This window comes from Narcine bancroftii, chromosome 13, assembly GCF_036971445.1.
Source record: "Narcine bancroftii isolate sNarBan1 chromosome 13, sNarBan1.hap1, whole genome shotgun sequence".
Classification (NCBI taxonomy): Eukaryota; Metazoa; Chordata; class Chondrichthyes; order Torpediniformes; family Narcinidae; genus Narcine; species Narcine bancroftii.
In genome coordinates, this window is record NC_091481.1 from 37,131,193 (window position 1) to 37,152,607 (window position 21,415).

The following is a 21,415-nucleotide window of genomic DNA, read 5'->3' on the forward strand; positions in this document are numbered from 1 at the left end:
ACTTAACCAACTATTTAGTTCATCTACAAGCACTTTATACCCATTAAATTCTGAAAAACAGAACTGTGGAAAAGATTTGTCCTCCATCTCTTTTGGCTCCACACAAAGCTGTCCATCATTATCCTTTTTGCTCTTAATATACCTGTTGAAACTCTTTGGATTTTCCTTCATATTTTCTGCCAAAGCCACCTCCTCATTTTTTTGCCTCCCTGATATTTTCCTTGATATTTTTATACTCCTCAAGTACCTAATTTTCTCCATGTTGCCTATACCTGCTGTACACCCCTCTCTTCTGAACCAGATCCCCAATATTGCTCGAAAACTAAGGTTCCCTACGCCCTCGAACCTTACCTTTAATCCTGACGTGAATAAACAAACTCTGTACTCAAAATTTCACCTTTGAGGTCCTCCACTTACCTCATACATCCTTGCCTGAAAACAATTTATCCCAATCCACGCATTTTAGATCCTTTCTCATTTCCTCAAAATTGACCTTTCTCCAATTTAGAATCTTAACCTGAGGCCCACATCTATCCTTTTCCATCATTAACTTCAAACTAGTGGCATTATGATCACTGGAGATCCAGGATTGCACTTCCTCTAGCTGGCACCTCTATATATTGATTTAAAAAACTTTTCTGAACTAATTTGTCAAACTCCAAGCCATCCAGCCCTTTTACAGTAAGGGAGTCCCAGACAATATGTGGAAAATTAAAATCCCATCCTATCACAACCTTGTGTTTCCTGCAGCTGTCTGGTATCACTCTACAGATTTGCTCCTCCAATTCTCGTTAACTATTGGGTGGGTCTATAATACAACCCCATGAGTGTGGTCATACCTTTCCCTTTCCTCAGCTCCACCCATATAACCTCAGTAGATGAGGCCTGTGGTCTGTCCTGCCTGAGCACAGCTATGATATTTTCCCTGATGACCAATGCCACTCCTCCCCCTTTCACCACCCCCCACCCCCCACAACCATTCTATCTCATCAAAAGCAACAAAGCTCAGAACATTGAGATGCCAGTCCTGCTTCTCCTGCAATCAAATTTCATGAATGGCCACAATGTCATAATTCCATGTTCCAATCCATGCTCTAAACTCATCTGCCTTTTAAATATTTCTGCTAGAGCCTCTGCAATTTCTTGCATTGAAACCTGAGGACATTTCTTTCACATTCAACCTGTTGACTTCTAACGGTGCATGCAATTTTCACATCATCTTTTCCTTCGTCCTCTCCTCTATCTGCTCTGTTACTCTGGTTCCCACCCCCCTGCAAATTACTTTAAACCCACCGAACCAGCACAAGCAAACCTTCCCACAGTTCAGATGTAAACCGTCCCATCGGAACAGGTCCCATCTTCCCTAGAAGAGAGTCCAATGATCCAGAAACCTGAAGCCCTCCCCTCTGCACCAGGTCTTTAGCCACATGTTAAGCTCCATTATTCTCCTATTTCTAACCTCACCAGCACGTGGCACGGATAGCAATCCCGAGATCACAACCCTGAAGATTCTGTTCTTCAACCTACCGCCTAACTCCCTGAACAAGCCTTGTAGGACCTTCTTGCCCTTCCTACCCACATCATTGGTCCCTACATGGACCACAACATCTGGCTGCTCACCCTCCCTCCTGAGAATGCCGTGAACTCGATCTGAGATATCTTGGACTTGGCACATCATTCCATTTGGAATACTCGATCTCTTCCACCAATCTTTAACATAACATCCCAAATCCCATACTCAATACTTTGATTTATGAAAAGTAATATGCCAAAAGCTCTCTTTACAACCCTATCTACCCGTGACACCACTTTCAGGGAATTATGTATCTGTATTCCCAGGTCCGTCTTTTCTACTGCACAGTTCATTTACCATGCATGTCCCACCTTGGTTTGTCCTTCCAAAATGCTACACTGCACACTTGTCTGCTTTAGATTCCATCTGCCATTTTTCAGCCCTTTTTCCAGCTGGTCCAGATCCCTCAGCAAGCTTTGATTGCACTGACATGTTTTTAATTTAATTTATCCAGTTAATAATTTACCTTTAATGTCTTCTTAGCCTGATCTTCACTTGCCTCTATATCACCCACATTTCCTTCATTCACAATGTAGTGATTACATTTTTTAAACAGCATCGCAGTACAAGTACTAGACCTGCTGCTTCACAGTGCCAGAATCTGGCTTCAATCCAGCTCACAGGTGCTGTCTGTGTGGAGTTTGCATGTTCTCATTGTCACCACATGGCTTTCTCCAGGTGCTTCAGTTTTCTCCCACATGCTAAAGGCTTGAAGGGTTAATTAGTCACTGGATTGCCCCTAGTGTGTAGCTGATTAGTAGAATGGGTGGATGTTGATGGTAATTCGGGGAGAACAAAATGGAATTAGTGTTTTTTGGTTGGTTTGGGCTGAGTGGAGCAAGGTGCAAATTTCTACACTGAATGACCGTAACTTTTTAGTTACTGATCCCAATCCTGTCAAGGAACATTACATCATAGTACAGGCCCTCAGCCCATGATGCTGCGCTGTCCTGCTAGTCTCTGGCCTGTTTCCAAGTTTACTTGTTTGGTATTTTTGCACAGCTTCCTTTTCAGAACTGACTGTAAAGTGTTTAACTTCAATATTTTCTACAAATTAGAACCCTGTTCTGTTTAGTCCTACATCTAAGTCTCATAACTCCTGCAACCTGGATTTGATTCTCACCTCAGGAGCTCTCTGAATAGAGCTTACAGATACTCTTGTTAACAAATGGGTTTCCTCTGGCTGGTGGGTTAATTGGCCTCTAAAAATTAGCTCTGGTATAGGTGAATGGGTGGCTGGGGGTGGTGGGGGTGCAGGAGTTGATGATCATATGAGAGAGAATAGGTTACAGTGGAACAAGGAGGAATATTCTTACAGCTGATGTGGACTTACTGGACATAATGGCCTCCTTCATTGTTGTAAGAAAGCATGACAAGTATGAGAAAGTCATTGATGTACATAGTGAACAGAAAAGAAATGAGCAATACAACCCTATGGGACACTGCAGAATGTTAACAAGCACAGAGGAACTATCTCTACTGCTCTGTTTCCCTTCTGGCCAGTTTCATTGAGTCATAGAACTCTGTAATTGTCTTAAACACTGTAATTGTACCTGTCCCAACCACTTCCTCTGGCAGCCCTTCCATACACCCACCACCCTCCATGTAAAAAATGTTACCTTCAAGTTCCTGTTAAATTTCTCACCCCTCATTTTATATAGTTACTAATGCCCCTACATTGGACAGAAGACACGCCTTATCTATTCCCCTCATGATTTTGTCTACCTCTATGAGATCATCCCTCATCCTCCTGTGCTCCAAAGAATAAAATCCCAGCCTGCTCACTTTCTCCCTATAGCTCAGGCCTCCGTTCCCCTAATTCAATTTCTTCTAATTTCATGCGCATTGTTCTTCTTTAACACTCTCCTGGCCTGTCTTGTCAAAGCCTCTGTGATCTTCAATTCACAAATTATCCCCTGTGCTCTCAACACCAGAACTGCTGATGCTGGGAATGTTAATACAGAAATGTTGAAAATACTCAGCAGGCCTGACAGCCTCTGTGGTGAGTTCATGTTTTGGGTAAACAGACTTGAATATGTAACAGGTGTCACTGACTTCATAAACACCCGCATAGAGGAGTGTGTGCCCATGCGCACATACTGGGTGTTCCCCAGCCAGAAGCCCTGGATGAATCAGAGAATTCACAATCTGCTGAGGGCGAAAACAAGGGTGTTGAAGGCCAGGGATCGGGATCTTTACAAAAGTCCAGATACGAGCTGCGGAAGGCCATCTCCGAAGCAAAGTGGCAATTACTAAAATATGTTAATAAAAAGTGAAAAAGAAACATTGGTTATCTTTACTATATATAGTACGCTGCTTGACCTGATGAGTTTCTCCAGCAATATGTTTTTTACTAACATGGTTAATGTTTCAGGTCAAAGATCCTTCATCCGAACAGGAAAAGTGAGGGAACAAATGTGTTTTGAATTGCAGTGAGGGGATGGAGCAAGCAGAAAATGTCAGTTAAATACGAAAGCCTGCAGATGCTGGGGTCAAGTGCAATACAATACAAATGTGCTGGAAAAACTCAGCAGGTCACACAGCATCCACCGGAAATTACCCTCCTCTTCCTATGAATGCTGTGCAAACTGAGTGTCAGTTCTGTTCGAATTGGGGCGTTGACTTGAAATATAAACTATTCTCTTCACGGATTTGGCCTGACCAGCTGAGTATTTCCAGCACTTTATTTTCTTTCAAATTCACAATGGTTGGATTTGCAAAAGGAATGTCAATGTTCGGGTGGGTCTAAGCTTGTTATAACACAAGAGATACAAATGATATTTTATGCAGACAATGAAGTATTTAGCTTCACCAACAACATTAATCTACCAGTGGTGCTGGCTCACTTTGCCAAGACTTCACACAATTGCTGCCAGGTTGACAGATCCCACCGATGTCACTCTTTTCATCTTTCATACATTTTCAAGATCTGGAATTGTTTGATACTGACTTACCTTGTGAAAGTGCAACTGTGAGGCACACATTTGATCTTGTCAATGCCAGGAGTTGATAGGAAGTGAATATAGTTGGCAGTGTCCGGATGAACATCCTTTGTGGCACCGGGAAGATTCAACGGGTCCACAGTTAAGAGGCCTTTTGGGGCCTGTAAATCAGGCTCTGCGGCCATCATTTTGCTGAATTTGGTCAAACCTGTGTGAATGAACCAAGAACAAGGTAGCAGAAAGGAAGAGTTGTGGCAGGCTAAGGGAAGGAATTGAAGAACGCAAGCAGCCATGTAACTGAAGAAAGAGCAGAAGTGCTGGAAGAAGACAAAAGCGTGCGAATGAGTACGTGACTGCATGTTGGAATTTCACAAGATCCCTTCAAAATTATGAAATAGGAGGAGAAAGCGCTGGAAACACTGACAACCATGATGTCCGACGTGTGTGCGAAGAGAAAGTTAAAGCTCCAGGTCCCAGACTATTCTTCAGAACTAAAAATTCAGAACATTAACTATAGGTTAGTTTCCACACCATCATTCCCTCAGTATTGGTTAACAAACTCCAAACCCCAAGCCTCTGTACCCCGCCCCCCCCCCCCCCCACCTCTGCAACTGGATCCTTGACATAGACAGACAAAAACTATAGAACGTTGTGAACGGGCATCAGTCTTCACCCATCGAGGACAGCTATAAAAGGCGGTGTCTTTAGAAAGTAGCCTCTATCCTCAAGGACCCTCAACACCCGTTCTCTTCATCAGGAAGAAGGTACAGGAGCCTGAAGATAAACACCCAATGGAACAGAAACAGCTTCTTTTCCTCTGCCACAATTGCCTTCAAAGCAGGTTATCCTTTGAGTGAGTCCCTTCATTTTTGCTCTCAAAACTCACATCTACCTGCTGATGACATGGTGGCTCTGATCCCTCTCCAACTCCACCAGCCTTTTCAGATCAATCCCCAATGACCCCTCTGTCAACCTGAACCCATACCTCCGGCACTACCCTCCTTATTTCCCAATCACCCCTCATGCCAATCATTCCTTGCCCTATTCCTGTCTGTGACTCCTCATCTCTCTTGACATCTCCACTGTGGTGACCATGTCTGCTCCTGGATGAATAAATCCAAATGACCTGCTAATTCTGCAATTAGTGGAATTTTGTTTGCAAAATCTGCATTGAGACCTTGAGTGGACAAGAGAGGTGTGGAGGGTTATGGGCTGGGTGCGGGTCAACGGGACTAGGTGGGAGTCGGCCCTCGGCATGGACTAGAAGGGTTGGACTGGCCTGTTTCTCTGCTGTAATTTTTATATGGTTAACAGTGCCCAAGTGCCTTTATAGAGGTGGCACATAATCTCTGTGGTACATTTTGTGTAGGTTAGTGTGGTACTCAATTCCTATTTTCAATTTCATTGGTGCCAAAGAGAAAGGTAGAAAATGGCCAATATCATCACATCACAAAGTGTAGATTTGGGCAAAGCAGTTCATAAACACTGAAGTGTAAACACTGTTCCAATGGGAGGTTGTTGGCCAATGACGTACCTGTTTCCTTTCTATAATACTCCATCCAGTTATCAACAATGCTCTTAATCCTCTTGTACAGCTGCCGCAGGGAATAAATAGTGATCTTAGAAACCCTTGGCAAGTCTCCAAGAAATTCAACTGGTCTCTGACGATTGGATTGCTTCTTGATAAACTAACAAGATGAGAAACAAGAGCAGATTTTACATGCATACTCTAGCCCCATGGCTGATTATCAGTCCAGAAATTCCCAAGTGTTTCCCTCTCCCCAGTCTCAGTCTCTATGCTGTTGCCCAAGCACCAAAGGATGATGTGATTTTACTGACTGTGGGAGATGGCATGGTGGACTCGCTGTGGGACGAAGGTAATGTCACAAGATGGAGCTAATGCCATGATGCAGAGGGAAGGGTGGTCACTTGTTGGTTGGGTTATGCCACCAGGTGGAGGATGTTATCTCAGGGTTGTGGCAGTGTCACAGGGCAGCTATGTTGTCATCGGGAAAGGCCCCTTTTCTCAGTGGGGCTGATGGGGCCACAGGCAGAGAATTACTGGGAGCACAACACTGAGTTCCCACCAGCAGCTGACAAACGGTGCTGAAGTGGATGATGGTTGGTTTCTCGACCCACAGCATGAGACAGATGATTGGCTGCTGAATGCTGGATAAGCTGGAGTTTTGGATTGATGGACAGATGGTGGCGGAACAAGTCCAGGGGCTGCAGAAGAATAGTTAAGGCTTTCACCAGCAAGAAAAGGATTGAAAAAATAAGGTAGAAGCATTCTGGTTCCTTTACCAGGTTAGTGTGAGTCTCACAGCATTTGAAAATACTGAGACACTGAAGAAATTAAATATTACTGATCTAAGCTTGTGACTGACATAAAAAGTAGAGTTTTTATCTGAAATCTAATGCTATGTGCAACAAGAACTTCACGAGGATATAATGATGAAACACACCTAATAAACTGTTCTAAGATGGACTCTACGTTGAGAACTCTTAACCACATGAATAATTGACTTGAGAAAAATAATTAAGGCATCTTGGTGGGATTATCTCACTGCATGCCCTAACTTGCTCTCATGGGAATAAAAATGCCAACATGCCTGGTGCCAGTAAAACTAATGACAGACACTCTCTGCCTAACTTGTATTTCCACAGCACCACATCTTCAAAATTTAGCACCTTTAATGTTGAAAACTGTGCAAAGCTGCTGCAAGGGCACTGTGAGAAGAAGAAATGAACCCTATCAATTTTCTAAAAACATTTAAAAATTTAAACATACAGCACTGTAACATGCCATTTTGGCCCATGAGTCTGTGCCGCTCAATTTGCATCCACTTTATCAACATCCCGGTAATGTTTTGAATGGTGGGAGGAAACTGGAGCCCCCGAAAAAACCCACACAGACAGAGAGAACATTCAAACCCCTTTCTGGGATTCGAACTCCAGCCCCAATCGTTGGCACTGTACAGGCGTTGCACTAACTGCTACGCCAACCGTGGTCAAAATGCGGTCTTTTGGCCAAGTGACCCAATGTCAGTCGATGTGATTTTTTTTATCTTAAAGGAACTAAATTGAGAAACTGAAGGAGGAATTCCAGAACTTGGGAAATGAACATTGAAGGTAGTGAAGGCACAGACGTCCATGGTGCACAAGGCAGAGGAGAAGCAGGCAAGACCGGAGTAGGTAGAAAGGAGTGGATAGAGAGACAGTGATTGAGTGGATAGGAAACTGAGATTGAAGTAGATAGAAAGAGAATGGAGCAAATTGAGAGACCATGGTTGAGTAGAGAGAGAGAGAGAGAAACAGACTCAGACTGGAGAACATACAGAGATCAAGACTGGAGTAGAAGTAGAGAATGAGACTGGTGGATGGAAACTGTAATTGAGTAGATAGAGAGGCTGAGCTTGAATGCATAGGGGTCCAACACTGGAGTTTAGAGACAGAGATTGAGTAGATAGAGAGACCGAGATCTGTGTAGATACAGAGACTGAGAATGAAATAAATAGAGGCTGAATACACAGCAAGATTGAGGTTGGTGTTGATAGAGAGATCAATATTGGAATAGATAGAGATAATGAGAGTGAGTAGATAAAAAGACTGGGACAGGATTAGATAGAGAGACAGGTTGGAGTAGAGAGAGAAATTGACATTGGAAAAGATAGAGAGACTCCGATTAAAGTAGATAGAGAGACTGGTACTAACCCAAATGGCCTGCAACCTGCAGTACATTTCGAATGGTGGGAGGTAACCAGAGCCCTCGGGGAAAATACATGCAGACATGGGGAGAACGTACAAACTCCTTACAGACAGCACAGGATTCAAACCCAAAGCCCGACCACTGGTGCTGTACAGCAATTCCACAACAAGTGCACCGACGTCTGTCATAGCTCAGTATCGAATACTTTGCAACAATATATTACTTTTTGGATTCATCACAAAGACAGACAAGATCTTTCGATAGCTGGAGCATCATTACCTTTTTCTGCTTCTAAATTAACTGATAATTTTGTTTTTAAACATGTGTTGAGAATTTGGTTCCATTTTAGAAAACATTTTGGATACTATAGATTCCTGCTAGTCAGTCTCCTTTTAGCTAATTCTTTTTGTTTTACCTTCGATACAAGATTCTGGTTTTCGTGAATGGTCGGAGTTAGGTATCCAATATTTTCAAGATCTTTTTATTGACCAAATTTGGCTTCTTTTGAACAATTATCTTCTAAGTTTAAACTATTGAAACATTATTTTTTAAAAGATATTTACAGATTAGGAGCTTTTTGAATTCCTTGGTTTTGAGACTGCCTCAAGATCTGGATTTAAATATGATAGAGAAGATTTATAAATTTAAACTGAACCATATGAGTCATTATTATTGTCTAGTGGTAAATCCCTGGACAAGACTAGGAAATTATGGGAACAAGATTTTCAAGAATTATTTTCTGATGCTACATGGGATTCTATTTTGTAATTGGTAAATTAATCTTCTCTATATACCCAACACTTTAAGTAGTACATTGAGTAGTACAATTTAAAGTAGTACATTGAGCTTAATTTTCCAAAGTTCAATTGACTAAATTTTATTCTAATATTTCTTCAGAGTGTGACAGATGTTTTGGTCATGTCCTTTTCTTTCCATTTTCATACCTTGTCTTTAGTTCTTAATATTAATTTGACACCTAATCCTTTTCTTGCCTTGGGAATGAGCAACCCAACTGACTTGAATTTGTCTGGGTTACAATCGCATGTAGTTGCCTTTGCTCTCCTAATTGCTAGAAGAGGTATATTAATGAGATGGAAAGATACTGTTCCCCCCCCACCCACTCATATTCAATGGCCATCAGATGTGATGAAAAAAATTGCGATGTTCGACTACTGAAATGAACTTTACCTTTTGTTTATGGGGCCCTTTTCTGAATTATTTTCATAATTTATAAAATTTTTTAGATCCTGTTTTATGGTTTGATTGTTTTTCCCTTTTACAGTAATGGAACACATAAGTTCAACCAATAACCACAAGGGAGGGATTAGATTATTAGCATAATTTTTACATCTTTTTTATCTTTTTAAATGTATCATAGGTTATTTGTAGCCATATGCAATTGTATATCTACTTTGTTGGATACGTCTTCTTATTGCCTGCATACGATTTACTTATAAAACTCAATAAAAATATTGAAGAACACTGTGAGACCAGCTGACTTCCTCCAGCATTTCTGAGTTCTTACTATAATCACAGCATCTGCAAACTTTCACGTTTCTCTGATAGAAAGACTTCAGACTGGAGTAGCTGGAGATACTGAGATTGGAGGAGATAGGGAGACCAAGACTGGAATAGATGGAGAGACTGACACTGGATTAGATATAGAGACTGGGTGGATCGAGTGACTGGAGTAGATTGAGAGACTGAGACCAAGTAAATAGAAAGACTGTCTGAAAATGAACCAAACTGACATCCTATTCCTAAACTGGATTTCAAATTTATCCCAATCTCCAAGCCTCTTAATTCCATAAATCCACCCCTGCTTCAGCTCAACTGTTGGAACTTTCCCTGCAACTCCAATTGGGTGCAACGCCTCAACTGCGAGTGGGGGTTAAAAGTGTGATAAACTTCACCCCCATTTCCTGTACAGATAATGTCCAGTGTGTGTTTGATCTAGACATGGCAATCCCAACCTTGCAGCCACTACTTACTGACATTACCTTGCTGTCTCTGATCTTTTGGCTCGATCCATTCCTTTTCAAGATCGATTTCACTGATAATGATGAAAATGGGATGTCACTCTGCAGCTCACCCTAAAATTTTGCACAAATATGGAATTTATTGCCGTTGAAGCATTGATACACTCAAATACATCTCTGCTTTGATGTTCTTTTAATTAATTTTTTTTTTCATTATTTTCAGTGAGTTAGAACATCCTGAATAAATCCAAGCAGTAATGGAGCCTCATAGTTTCAAGACGTTGTGGAATGATGGAAGCAGCCAAACACTGGTCAAATGGTAACAAGGTTGATCAGTCTGTCTCCAGATGGTTGTGAGCACAGACTAAAGACACCCTTGGTGTGTATGAAGCTGTGATATGCCACTAAATTGTTAGAAATTATCTGAGACATTCTGTGCCATCACAACTGCCTCCATGTTTTATTCAATACATGAGTCTCTTGTCACCAGGAGGCTAATTGATTATTCAAATTATATTTCTTGCTGGCAAATAAACTGAAAAATGTGTTCTTCAAACGATTCATGAAATGTAAACACATTAATCTTAATGGATGTTTGCGTACATTCTTAAAAACTTTTTTGGGGTACTGAATATCAAAATTAATTTTAAATATATATGTGAAATATATTTTGTTTGAGGGAATGCCTGTGCACGTGCGTGTGCACGTGCGTGTGTCCGCATGTGTACATGTGTCTTTCTTCTGCCAGAGTCCCTGTAATTTCTTCACTCGTCTCCCTCAAGGCCTGAGGGAATATCATGTCATGCCCGGGGGATTTATCTACCTTTATTCACTGTTAGGCAGCAAGCACCTCCTCCTCATTCATTTCTATTTGTTTCATGACACTACTGCACATTTCCCTCCCTTCCTTATACACGATCCAGTTTCCTGAGTAAATACTGATACAAAAAAACTGTTCAAGATCTTCCCCATCCTATGGGGCTCCGCACATAGTTGACCACTCTGATCCTCTAGGACACTAATTTTGTCCCTTACTATCCTTTTACTCTTAACATACTTGTATAAACCTTTCAAGTTTTCCTTCACATTATCTGCCAAAGCAACCTCATGCCTTCTTTTAGCCTTCCTGATATCCTTCTTAAGCATTTTCTTACATTTTCAATACTTTTCTAGTACCTCATTTGCTCCTTGTTGCCTATACCTGCTGTACACTTCTCTCTTCTTCTGAACCAGATTGCCAACATCTCTTGAAAACCAAGGTTCCCTATGCCCGTTAACTTTGCCTTTAATCCTGACAGGAACATGCAAACTCAGCACTCTCAAAATTTTGCCTTGGAAGGCCATCCACTTACTGAACATATCCTTGCCCGAAAATAACTTATCCCAATCCACTCTTCCTAGATCCTTTCTTGTTTCCACAAAATTGGCCTTTCTCCAATTTAGAATCTCAACTTTTAAAATTTTTTTTTATTTTTTACACAATAAACCATACTGACCAAAATACATACAGACATTTTTCTCTTGAATATATACAGTGTCATTTTCTCCCCTTTCCCCCCCCTCCCTTTCCCCCTTCCCATTTATTCAAAGTTCAATCTATAAGATACATTAAATCCGTTGAACAATGTTGTCACTTAATAAAACAAACAAGAAATTTTTATCTTTTACTTTTATACACTGAGTCAGTTCATTTTGTTGTCTTCTCCTTCTGTCATTTTAGGTGGTGGAGGTTCATGGTAGGATTTCTCTATTGTATTTCATGTATGGTTCCCACATTTGTTCAAATATTGTGATGTTATTTCTTAAATTATATGTTATTTTTTCTAATGGAATACATTTATTTATTTCTATGTACCATTGTTGCATTCTCAAGTTGTCTTCTAATTTCCAGGTTGACATAATACATTTTTTTGCTACAGCTAGGGGTATCATAATAAATCTTTTCTGTGCTCCATCCAAATCGAGTCCAAATTCTTTATTTCTTATATTACTTAAAAAGAAGATCTCTGGGTTTTTTGGTATATTGCTTTTTGTGATTTTATTTAATATCTGGTTTAGATCTTCCCAAAATTTTTCCACATTCTCACATGTCCAAATTGCATGTATTGTTGTTCCCGTTTCTGTTTTACAGCGAAAACATTTGTCTGATACTGTTGGGTCCCATTTATTTAACTTTTGGGGTGTGATGTATAGCCTGTGTAACCAATTATATTGTATCATGCGTAACCTCGTGTTTATTGTATTTCTCATAGTTCTGGAGCATAGCTTTTCCCATGTTTCATTCTTTATCTTTATGTTTAGATCTTGTTCCCATTTTTGTTTAGGTTTACAGTTTCTTTCCTCGTTCTCCTTTTCTTGCAGTTTGATGTACATGTTTGTTATAAATTTTTAAATTATCATTGTGTCTGTAATCACATATTCAAAATTGCTTCCTTCTGGTAACCTCAGACTGTTTCCCAATTTGTCCTTCAAGTAGGTTTTCAGTTGGTGGTATGCAAACCTTGTATCGTGAGTTATATTATATTTGTCCTTCATTTGTTCAAAAGATAATAATTTATTTCCCAAAAAACAATTTTCTATTCTTTTGATCCCTTTTCTCTCCCATTCTCTGAAGCAGGGGTGTCAAACTCAAATTCACGGAGGGCCAAAATTAAAAACTTGGACTAAGTCGAGGGCCGAACTAAATATTTATTGAAAATTTTCAACAACATCTGGATGTTTTCTCTTCTTTCAACATATGTAATGTTAAACTTTAGGATATAACTTTAGGAGGATAATGTTACAGGTCAGGAGTAGGTAGCTCAAGTTCACCCTTTGCTTGACCTGAGGGAAACATATTTGGTCCCTGTGGAAATGTAGTCAGCATTCACAGGCTGTGTCCGTTTTGGCCTGCATCAGGACTCAGCATTTCCTGCTCACTCCTCAGGCTCTAGGCCTCTATTCACCCTCGACCCACCATCCCTCTACCTGACCAGTCTTTTACTCAACCTCTACTCACCCCTCACTCCACTCGCTCTGCCTCTACCCACCCCATCCTATACATGCCCCTCTAATGCCTCTCCCCTCAACCTGTTCCTCCCTCTACCCGTCTCTCACCCTCTAATCACCCCTCCCCTTCTCGCCCTGCCCCTCCCCTTTTACCTCTTCCCTATCCACCCCTCCTTCTACTCATCCCTCCCTCTAACTGCCCCTCGCACCACCATAACTTCCCCTGCCCATTACTCCTCACCTACACCCTCTGCCCACCCCTGCTTACCCACCCACTCAGGCCCAGCGCGCTGCCGATCAGCCTTTGCGGACCACCACCATCTTTCTCTTCACGTGCAGGGCCGAACCAGCCGTCCCTGGGGTCCGCGCGGGTGCAAGTACTGAAGGCCGTGGCGACTGGGAAAAGTGCGCTCGCGCTGTGGAAGGGCCGTCCGGTGCCAGTCGCGCGGGGCTCACGCTGCCCGGGGGCCGTGCGCAGCCTGCCATGCCCGTCGCGCCGACAGGAAATCACAGGCGCTCGCCAATCTGCCGCACCGCTCGACAGGTGGGAGAAGTGACTGGTTGTGCGGGGAGCCTTCCAACTGGCTTGCCAGCTGATGACATCGACAGACTTCTCGTGTTACAATTTCTCATGTTACAATGGGGAAGGATGTGCAATGAAGGGGGAGGATGGTGGGGCTGACATTACCAAAAAACAGCATCGGCTCTCGCTGCAGGGCGGGCCACCTCTAATACATTTTTGAAATGATCTTGCGGGCCAAATATAATTATATCGCGGGCCAAATTTGGCCCGCGGGCCAGAGTTTGACATGTGTGCTCTGAAGGAAAGGTTATTTATTGTGAAAGGGATTCGTTGATTTTGTGTCGATATTAATTTTGGTAGTTGATAATTTATTTTATTCTTTTCTTCCAAATGTTGAGCAGATGGTGTAATACTGGTGAATTCCTACGTTGCACCAATTTTTCATCCCACTTATAGAGTATATGCTCAGGTATCTTCTCCCCTATTTTATCTAGCTCTAATCTGGTCCAATCTGGTTTTTCCCTTGTTTGATAAAAATCTGATAGTTATCTTAATTGTGCTGCTCTATAATAATTCTTAAAGTTTGGTAGTTGTAAGCCTCCTTGTTTGTACCATTCTGTTAATTTATCTAGTGCTATCCTCGGTTTCCCCCCTTTCCATAAGAATTTCCTTATTATTTTCTTTAGCTCCTTGAATAATTTCTCTGTTAGGTGAATTGGTAATGATTGAAATAGGTATTGTATCCTTGGGAAGATGTTCATTTTAATACAGTTGATCCTTCCTATCAGTGTTAGTGGTAAGTCTTTCCAGTGCTCTAAGTCGTCTTGTAATTTTTTTCATTAATGGCTGATCATTTAGTTTATATAGATGGCCGAGATTATTATTTAGTTGTATACCTAGGTATCGAATTGCTTGTGTTTGCCATCTAAATGGTGATTCTTTCTTAAACTTTGTGAAATCCGCATTATTCATTGGCATTGCCTCACTTTTATTTGCGTTGATCTTGTACCCTAATACTTCTCCATATTCCTTCAATTTCTTATGTAATTCTTTTACTGATATTTCTGGTTCTGTTAAGTATATTATAACGTCATCAGCAAATAGACTGATTTTATATTCCTTCTCTTTTATTTTTATCCCTCTTATTTTATTTTCTGTTCTTATCAGTCCTGCTAGTGGTTCTATAGCTAACGCGAACAGTGAGGGAGATAGTGGACATCCCTGCCTTGTTGATCTGCTTAATTTAAATTGGTTTGATATATATCCATTTACTGTCACTTTCGCCAATGGTCCCTTATATAATGCTTTAATCCAATTAATATATTTCTCTGGTAGGTTGAATTTTTGTAGTACTTTGAATAAATAATTCCATTCTACTCTGTCAAAGGCTTTCTCTGCGTCTAAAGCAACCGCTACTGTTGGAGTTTTGTTTCCTTGTACTGCATGGATTAAGTTAATGAATTTACAGATATTGTCCGTTGTTCGTCTTTTTTTAATAAATCCAGTTTGGTCTAGTTTTACTATTTTTGGTACACAGTCGACCAATCTGTTTGCTAATAGTTTAGCTATTATCTTATAATCTGTGTTAAGTAGAGATATTGGTCTATACGATGCTGGTGTTAGTGGATCTTTCCCTGTCTTTGGTATTACTGTAATTATTGCTGTTTTGCATGAATCTGGTATGTTTTGTGTTTTTTCAATCTGGTTCATTACTTCCAGGAGAGGAGGAATTAATAAGTCTTTGAATGTTTTATAGAATTCTATTGGGAGTCCATCCTCTCCTGGTATTTTATTGTTCAGTAATTTTTTTAATATCTCCTGTATTTCTTCTATTTAAAATGGTTTTATTAATTTATTTTGCTCTTCTGTTTGTAATTTCAGTAGTTCAATTTTAGTTAGAAATTCATCTATTTTGTCTTCTTTCCCTTCGTTTTCAGTTTGATATAGTTGTTCGTCGAATTCCCTGAAGTTTTCATTGATCTCCGTTGGATTATATGTAATTTGTTTGTCCTTTTTCCTTAATGCCAATACCATTCTTTTAGTTTGTTCTGTCTTAAGCTGCCACGCTAGAATTTTGTGCGTTTTTTCTCCTAGCTCATAATATTTCTGTTTTGTCTTCATTATGTTCTTCTCCACCTTATATGTTTGTAGTGTTTCATATTTTATTTTTTTATCTGCCAATTCTCTTCTTTTAGTTGTATCTTCCTTTATTGCTAATTCTTTTTCTATATTTGTTATTTCCCTTTCCAACTGTTCTGTTTCCCAATTGTCGTCCTTCTTCATCTTAGTTACATAACTTATTATTTGCCCTCTGATGAACGCTTTCATTGCGTCCCATAGTATAAACTTATCTTTCACTGATTCTGTATTTATTTCAAAGTACATTTTAATTTGTCTTTCAATTAATTCTCTAAAATCCTGTCTTTTAAGTAGCATGGAGTTTAATCTCCATCTGTACATTCTTGGTGGGATGTCCTCTAGCTCTATTGCCAATAACAGGGGTGAGTGGTCCGATAATAGTCTAGCTTTATATTCCATTTTCCTAACTCTCCCTTGAATGTGGGCTGATAACAGGAATAGGTCTATCCTTGAGTATATTTTATGTCTACCCGAATAATATGAATATTCTTTTTCATTTGGGTGTTGTTTCCTCCATATATCCAAAAGTTGCATTTCTTGCATCGATTTAATTATAAATTTGGTTACTTTGTTCTTTCTGTTAGTTTTTTTTCCAGTTTTATCCATGTTTGAGTTCAAATTAAGGTTAAAATCCCCTCCTATTAGTATGTTCCCTTGCGTATCTGCTATCTTCAAAAATATATCTAGCATAATTTTTTGATCTTCTTCATTAGGTGAATATACATTGAGTAAATTCCAAAATTCTGAATACATCTGACATTTTATCATTACATACCTCCCTGCTGGATCTATTATTTCCTCTTCTATTTTGATTGGTACATTTTTATTGATTAATATCGCTACTCCTCTGGCTTTTGAATTATATAATGCTGCTGTTACATGTCCTATCCAATCTCTCTTTAATTTCTTGTGTTCCACTTCAGTTAGATGTGTTTCTTGTACGAATGCTATATCAATTTTTTCTTTCTTCAGTAAATTTAACAGCTTCTTCCTTTTGATTTGGTTATGTATTCCATTAATATTTAAAGTCATATAGTTCAACATGGCCATTTCATACTTTGTTTATCTTTCCTTTCCGTTTCCTCATCACCACCTTCCCTTCTTATCCATTTCTGGTTTCTTTTTTTGAACACATTATAAGACAACATTTCTAAAACATAAAATATTTTTACTATTCCCATATCTAAAATTCCTTTAACCCCAATAGTCCCTCCCCTCTCTGAGTTGCCCTTTGTCCCTTGTCGGGCAACCACATCTCCCCTCTTCATTTGGATTTGAGAACGCGCTCGCAAGCGTCAACTGATTTCACAGTGACTGTTATTCTTCCCCACCCAGCCCCCCCAGAAAAGATTTTAATCTTCATATATAACAAAGCTTACTCTTAATTCCCTCCTTACTTCCTTTCTTCCCTTTCTTTCTCTTCTTAGTTCTTACTTATACTTTATTCTTCTTCTTCATATATAGTTTGTTGTCATTTTTGTTCTTGTTATATCTCTTCATCTCTCTGTCTGTTTTGTAGGTGTTCTGCAAATTTTCGTGCTTTTTCCGGATCCGAGAACAGTTTGCTTTGCTGCCCCGGGATAACTATTTTAAGCACCACTGGATATTTTAACATAAATTTATAACCTTTTTTCCATAGGGTCATTTTTGCTGCATTAAACTCCTTCCTCTTCTTCAGGAGTTCAAAACTTATATATGGATAGAAAAAAAAATTTTGACCTTTGTATTCCAGTGGTTTTTTGTCTTCTCTTATTTTTTTCATTGCTTTCTCCAATATATTTTCTCTTGTCGTATAACTTAGGAATTTTACTAGAATGGATCTTGGTTTTTGTTGTGGTTGTGGTTTAGGGTCTAATGTTCTGTGTGCCCTTTCTATTTCCATTCCTTCCTGTAATTCTGGCATTCTTAGGACTCTGGGGATCCATTCTTTTATAAATTCTTTCATATTCTTGCCTTCTTCATCTTCCTTAAGGCCCACTATCTTTATATTATTTCTTCTATTATAATTTTCCATTATATCTATCTTCTGAGCTAACAGCTCCTGCGTTTCTTTAACTTTTTTATCAGATTCTTCTAATTTCTTTTTTAAGTCATCTACCTCCATTTCTATGGCTGTTTCTCGTTCTTCCACCTTCTCTACTCTTTTTCTTATTTCTGTCATGACCATCTCTAATCTATAAACTTTTTCTTCTGTACCTTTTATTCTTTTTATTTCACTGAATTCTTGTGTCAGCCATTCTTTTAATGTTTCCATATATTCTTTAAAAATTTTTTTATCCATGTACTGTCTCTTCCCTTCATCTTCCATTTCTCTGTGTAGAGTTTGATGTATTTAGAATCTCAACTTGAGGACCAGACTTAACCTTATCCATAATTAACTTGAAACTAATGACATTATTGTCACTGGACCCAAAATGTTTGCCTACACATACATCTGTCATCTGACCTGTCTAATTCCCTAATAGGAGATCAAGTATCACATCCTCTTGTGTTGGTACCTTCCAGAACACATTTGACAAACTCTAAGCTATCCAGCCCTTTTACAGTATTGGAGTTCCAGTCAGTATGTGGAAAGTTAAAATCTCCTACCATCACAACTTTCCATTTCTTGCATCGGTCTGCCATCTCTCTACAGATTTCCTTTTCCAATTCTCTCTGACTATTGGGCAGTCTATATGCAACCCTATCAGCGTGGTCACACCTTTCCTGTTCCTCAGCTCAACCCATATGGCCTCTGTAGACAAGCCCTCCTGGCTGTCCTGTCTAAGCACATTTGTGATATTTTCCCTGACCAGTAATGCCACTCCTCCCTGTTTCATCCCTCCCCCTCTATCATGTCTGAAACAACAGAACTCCAGAACTCTGAGCTGCCAGTCCTCCCCCTCCTGGAACCAAGTCTCATTTATAGCAATATTGTCGTAATCCCATGTGCCAATCTACGCCCTAAATTTGTCTGTGTTTCCAACAATACTCCTTGCATTGAAATAAATACACCTGAGAACATTTCTTTATTGTGAGTCTTTGGCAAACATCAATACAGACATCATCCCTTGCATTCCCTTTATTAGTATATATTCTGCTTCTCAGAGGCAACCTGAGAGATACTCAGACAGCTGCCAGCCTTCTCTTATGACTAGTCATGGTAGATTTTGCAATCACTCAGGTCTGTCCTGAAGTGTCCAGAAATTACATGGCACAGGTGAAGGAGCAAATGAATGCATAAGAAAAATACATTTTTAACTCTTTTATTTTTTGTCTATACTGTAAATTAGTGGAGCTGTGGGGAACAGAATGCTCATTAGCCGGACTGGAAGTGAAAGGACAAATAAGAGAACATAGAACATCGAGCACTGCAGCACAGTACAGGCCCTTTGGCTCTTGATGTTGAGCTGACCTATATTTTCCTTAAAAGATACTAAACTCTCCCTACCCCGTAACCCTATATTTTTCTTCCATCCGTAGCCTGTCTAAGAGTCTCTTAAATGCCCTTAATGTTTCAGCCTCCACCACACTCCTGGCAAGGCATTCCAGGCACCCACAACTGTGTAAAAAATCTTACCCCTGATATTTCCCCTAAACTTCCCTCCCTTCACTTTGTACACTTGTCTCTGGTGTTTGCTATTCTTGCCCTGGGAAAAACAGTCCTGGCTGTCCACCCCATCTATACCTCTCATAATTTTGTAGATCCTTCTTTGCTCCAAAGAGAAAAGCCCCAGCTCTGCTAACCTTCCCTCATAAAATTTATTTTCCAATCCAGGCAACATCCTGGTAAAACTCCTCTGCATCCTCTCCAGATCCCTCCTATAATGAGGTGACCAGAACTGAACACAATGTTCTAAGTGTGGTCTCAACAGAGATTTGTAGAGTTGCAACATGACCTCTCTACTCCTGAATTCAATCCCCTATTAATGAAGCCCAGCATCCCATAAGCCTTCTTAACTCTCCTATCAACCTGTGCGGCAACTTGGAGCAATGTATGGATTTGGACCCCAAGCTCCCCTGTTCATCCACACTCGTAAGTAACCAACCATTAACCCTGGACTCAGCCTTCTGGTTTGTCCTTCTAAAATGCATCATCTCCCACTTATCCAGATTGAAATCCATCTGCCATTTTTCTGCCCAACTCTGCATCCTGCCTATATCTTTTTGTATCCTTCGACAACTTTCAGCTCCATCAACAACTCCTCCAACCTTCGTGTCATCTGCAAACTTACTGACCCGTCCTTCTGCTTCTTCATCCAGGTCATTTATAAAAATCACAAAGAGCAGGGGTCCCAGAACAGATGCTTGTAGTCCTCCACTCTGTCCGCCCTCTCTGCCGCGTCTGTCCACTGTCTCTGACTGCCCTCTCCCACCTCTTGTCTACAGTACATGTCTCACTTTTTTATCCTTTTTTAATCCTCTCCCCCTCTCTATACCCTCTGTTCCCACTCTTTATTCCTCTCCACTCTGACCTCCAGGCAGAATACTTACCTTCCACTACTACTCTCTGCTTTCTACCTGCTAGCCAATTTTTTATCCACACACCCAAGGTTTCACTGATCCCATACCTCGTGACTTTCTGAATGAGTCTCTTATGGGGGATCTTGTCAAATGCCTTGCTAAAATCCATGTAGACCACATCTACCACCCTACTCTCATCAATTTCTTTTGTTACCTCTTCAAAAAACTCAATTAAGCTCGTGAGGCATGACAAAGCCACGCTGACTATCCTTGAGTAGACTGTACTTCAATAAATGCTCATAGATTCTATCCTTAAGAATCCTCTCTAATAGTTTGCATACTACTGACATAAGACTCTCACCGGTCTACAATTCCCAGGATTCTCCCTATTGCCTTTTTTTTTAAACAAGGGGATGACATTTGCCATTCTCCAATCCTCCAAAGAAGATGGAAAGCTACTGCCCCAGCTATTTCTTCCCTCACTTCCCACAGCAACCTGGGGTATATCGGATCTAACCTCAGGGACTTATCACATGTAGCCACATGAACTGGAAACTTTCATTAATCAACAGAATGGTCTTCTCACCAAAGCAGAGAAGTCCTGTTCATTTTACTATTAGAATCATGTCCATTTAAAAGCAGCAAGCCCCAGAGACAACTAGAATTCAGGATTTGATTTATACTTACCATTTCATCTGGATCTGGAGGAATTACATCTGGCAGGGGTGAAAGAGGAAAGCGGATTAACTCGTACTTCCACTTATAGGTGAGATTGATCGAAAACTGCCCATGGATCCACACTGTGATGTAGTCATTAACCTGCAGGAATGGAAAAGGTGTCACAGTGAATATAATGGTGTTAATGGTTCAGGTATCATAAACATGTTGACCATTTCTCCAAATACAGAACTTTTAGAGGCTATCCAATCAAGTTATTTAAAAAGATTTATTCAGCGGAGCAGGGACAGGGATGAGAGAATTCTGGATGTTTTGAATAGAAGATAAATACAGGACATTTTTTTAAAGCAGGTTTCCCACCAAAATGGTATGGAAGGCATACCAGTCAGCGCAACATCTTTACAGTGCCAGCGATCAAGACCGGACTTGGGTTCAAATCCC

The 21,415-nt window shown here is 40.2% G+C and overlaps 1 protein-coding gene across 6 annotated transcripts in view; it reads right to left on the bottom strand.

The window, feature by feature from the left end:
- The window catches only part of LOC138748364 (uncharacterized), a 169,431-nt gene that overhangs the window by 84,713 nt on the left and 63,303 nt on the right, over positions 1 to 21,415 (bottom strand). For all 6 annotated transcript variants that reach the window (XR_011347978.1, XR_011347977.1, XM_069908422.1 and 3 more), the window contains exons 11-14: positions 20,984 to 21,115; positions 10,225 to 10,317; positions 6,050 to 6,203; positions 4,528 to 4,723 (exon numbers count right to left, since the gene is read on the bottom strand). Coding sequence is in view for 4 of the 6 variants with exons in the window: in XM_069908422.1 (XP_069764523.1) it covers positions 4,528 to 4,723; positions 6,050 to 6,203; positions 10,225 to 10,317; positions 20,984 to 21,115 (575 nt within the window). In the remaining 2 variants the exon portion in view is untranslated. The remainder of the gene's footprint in view (positions 1 to 4,527; positions 4,724 to 6,049; positions 6,204 to 10,224; positions 10,318 to 20,983; positions 21,116 to 21,415) is intronic.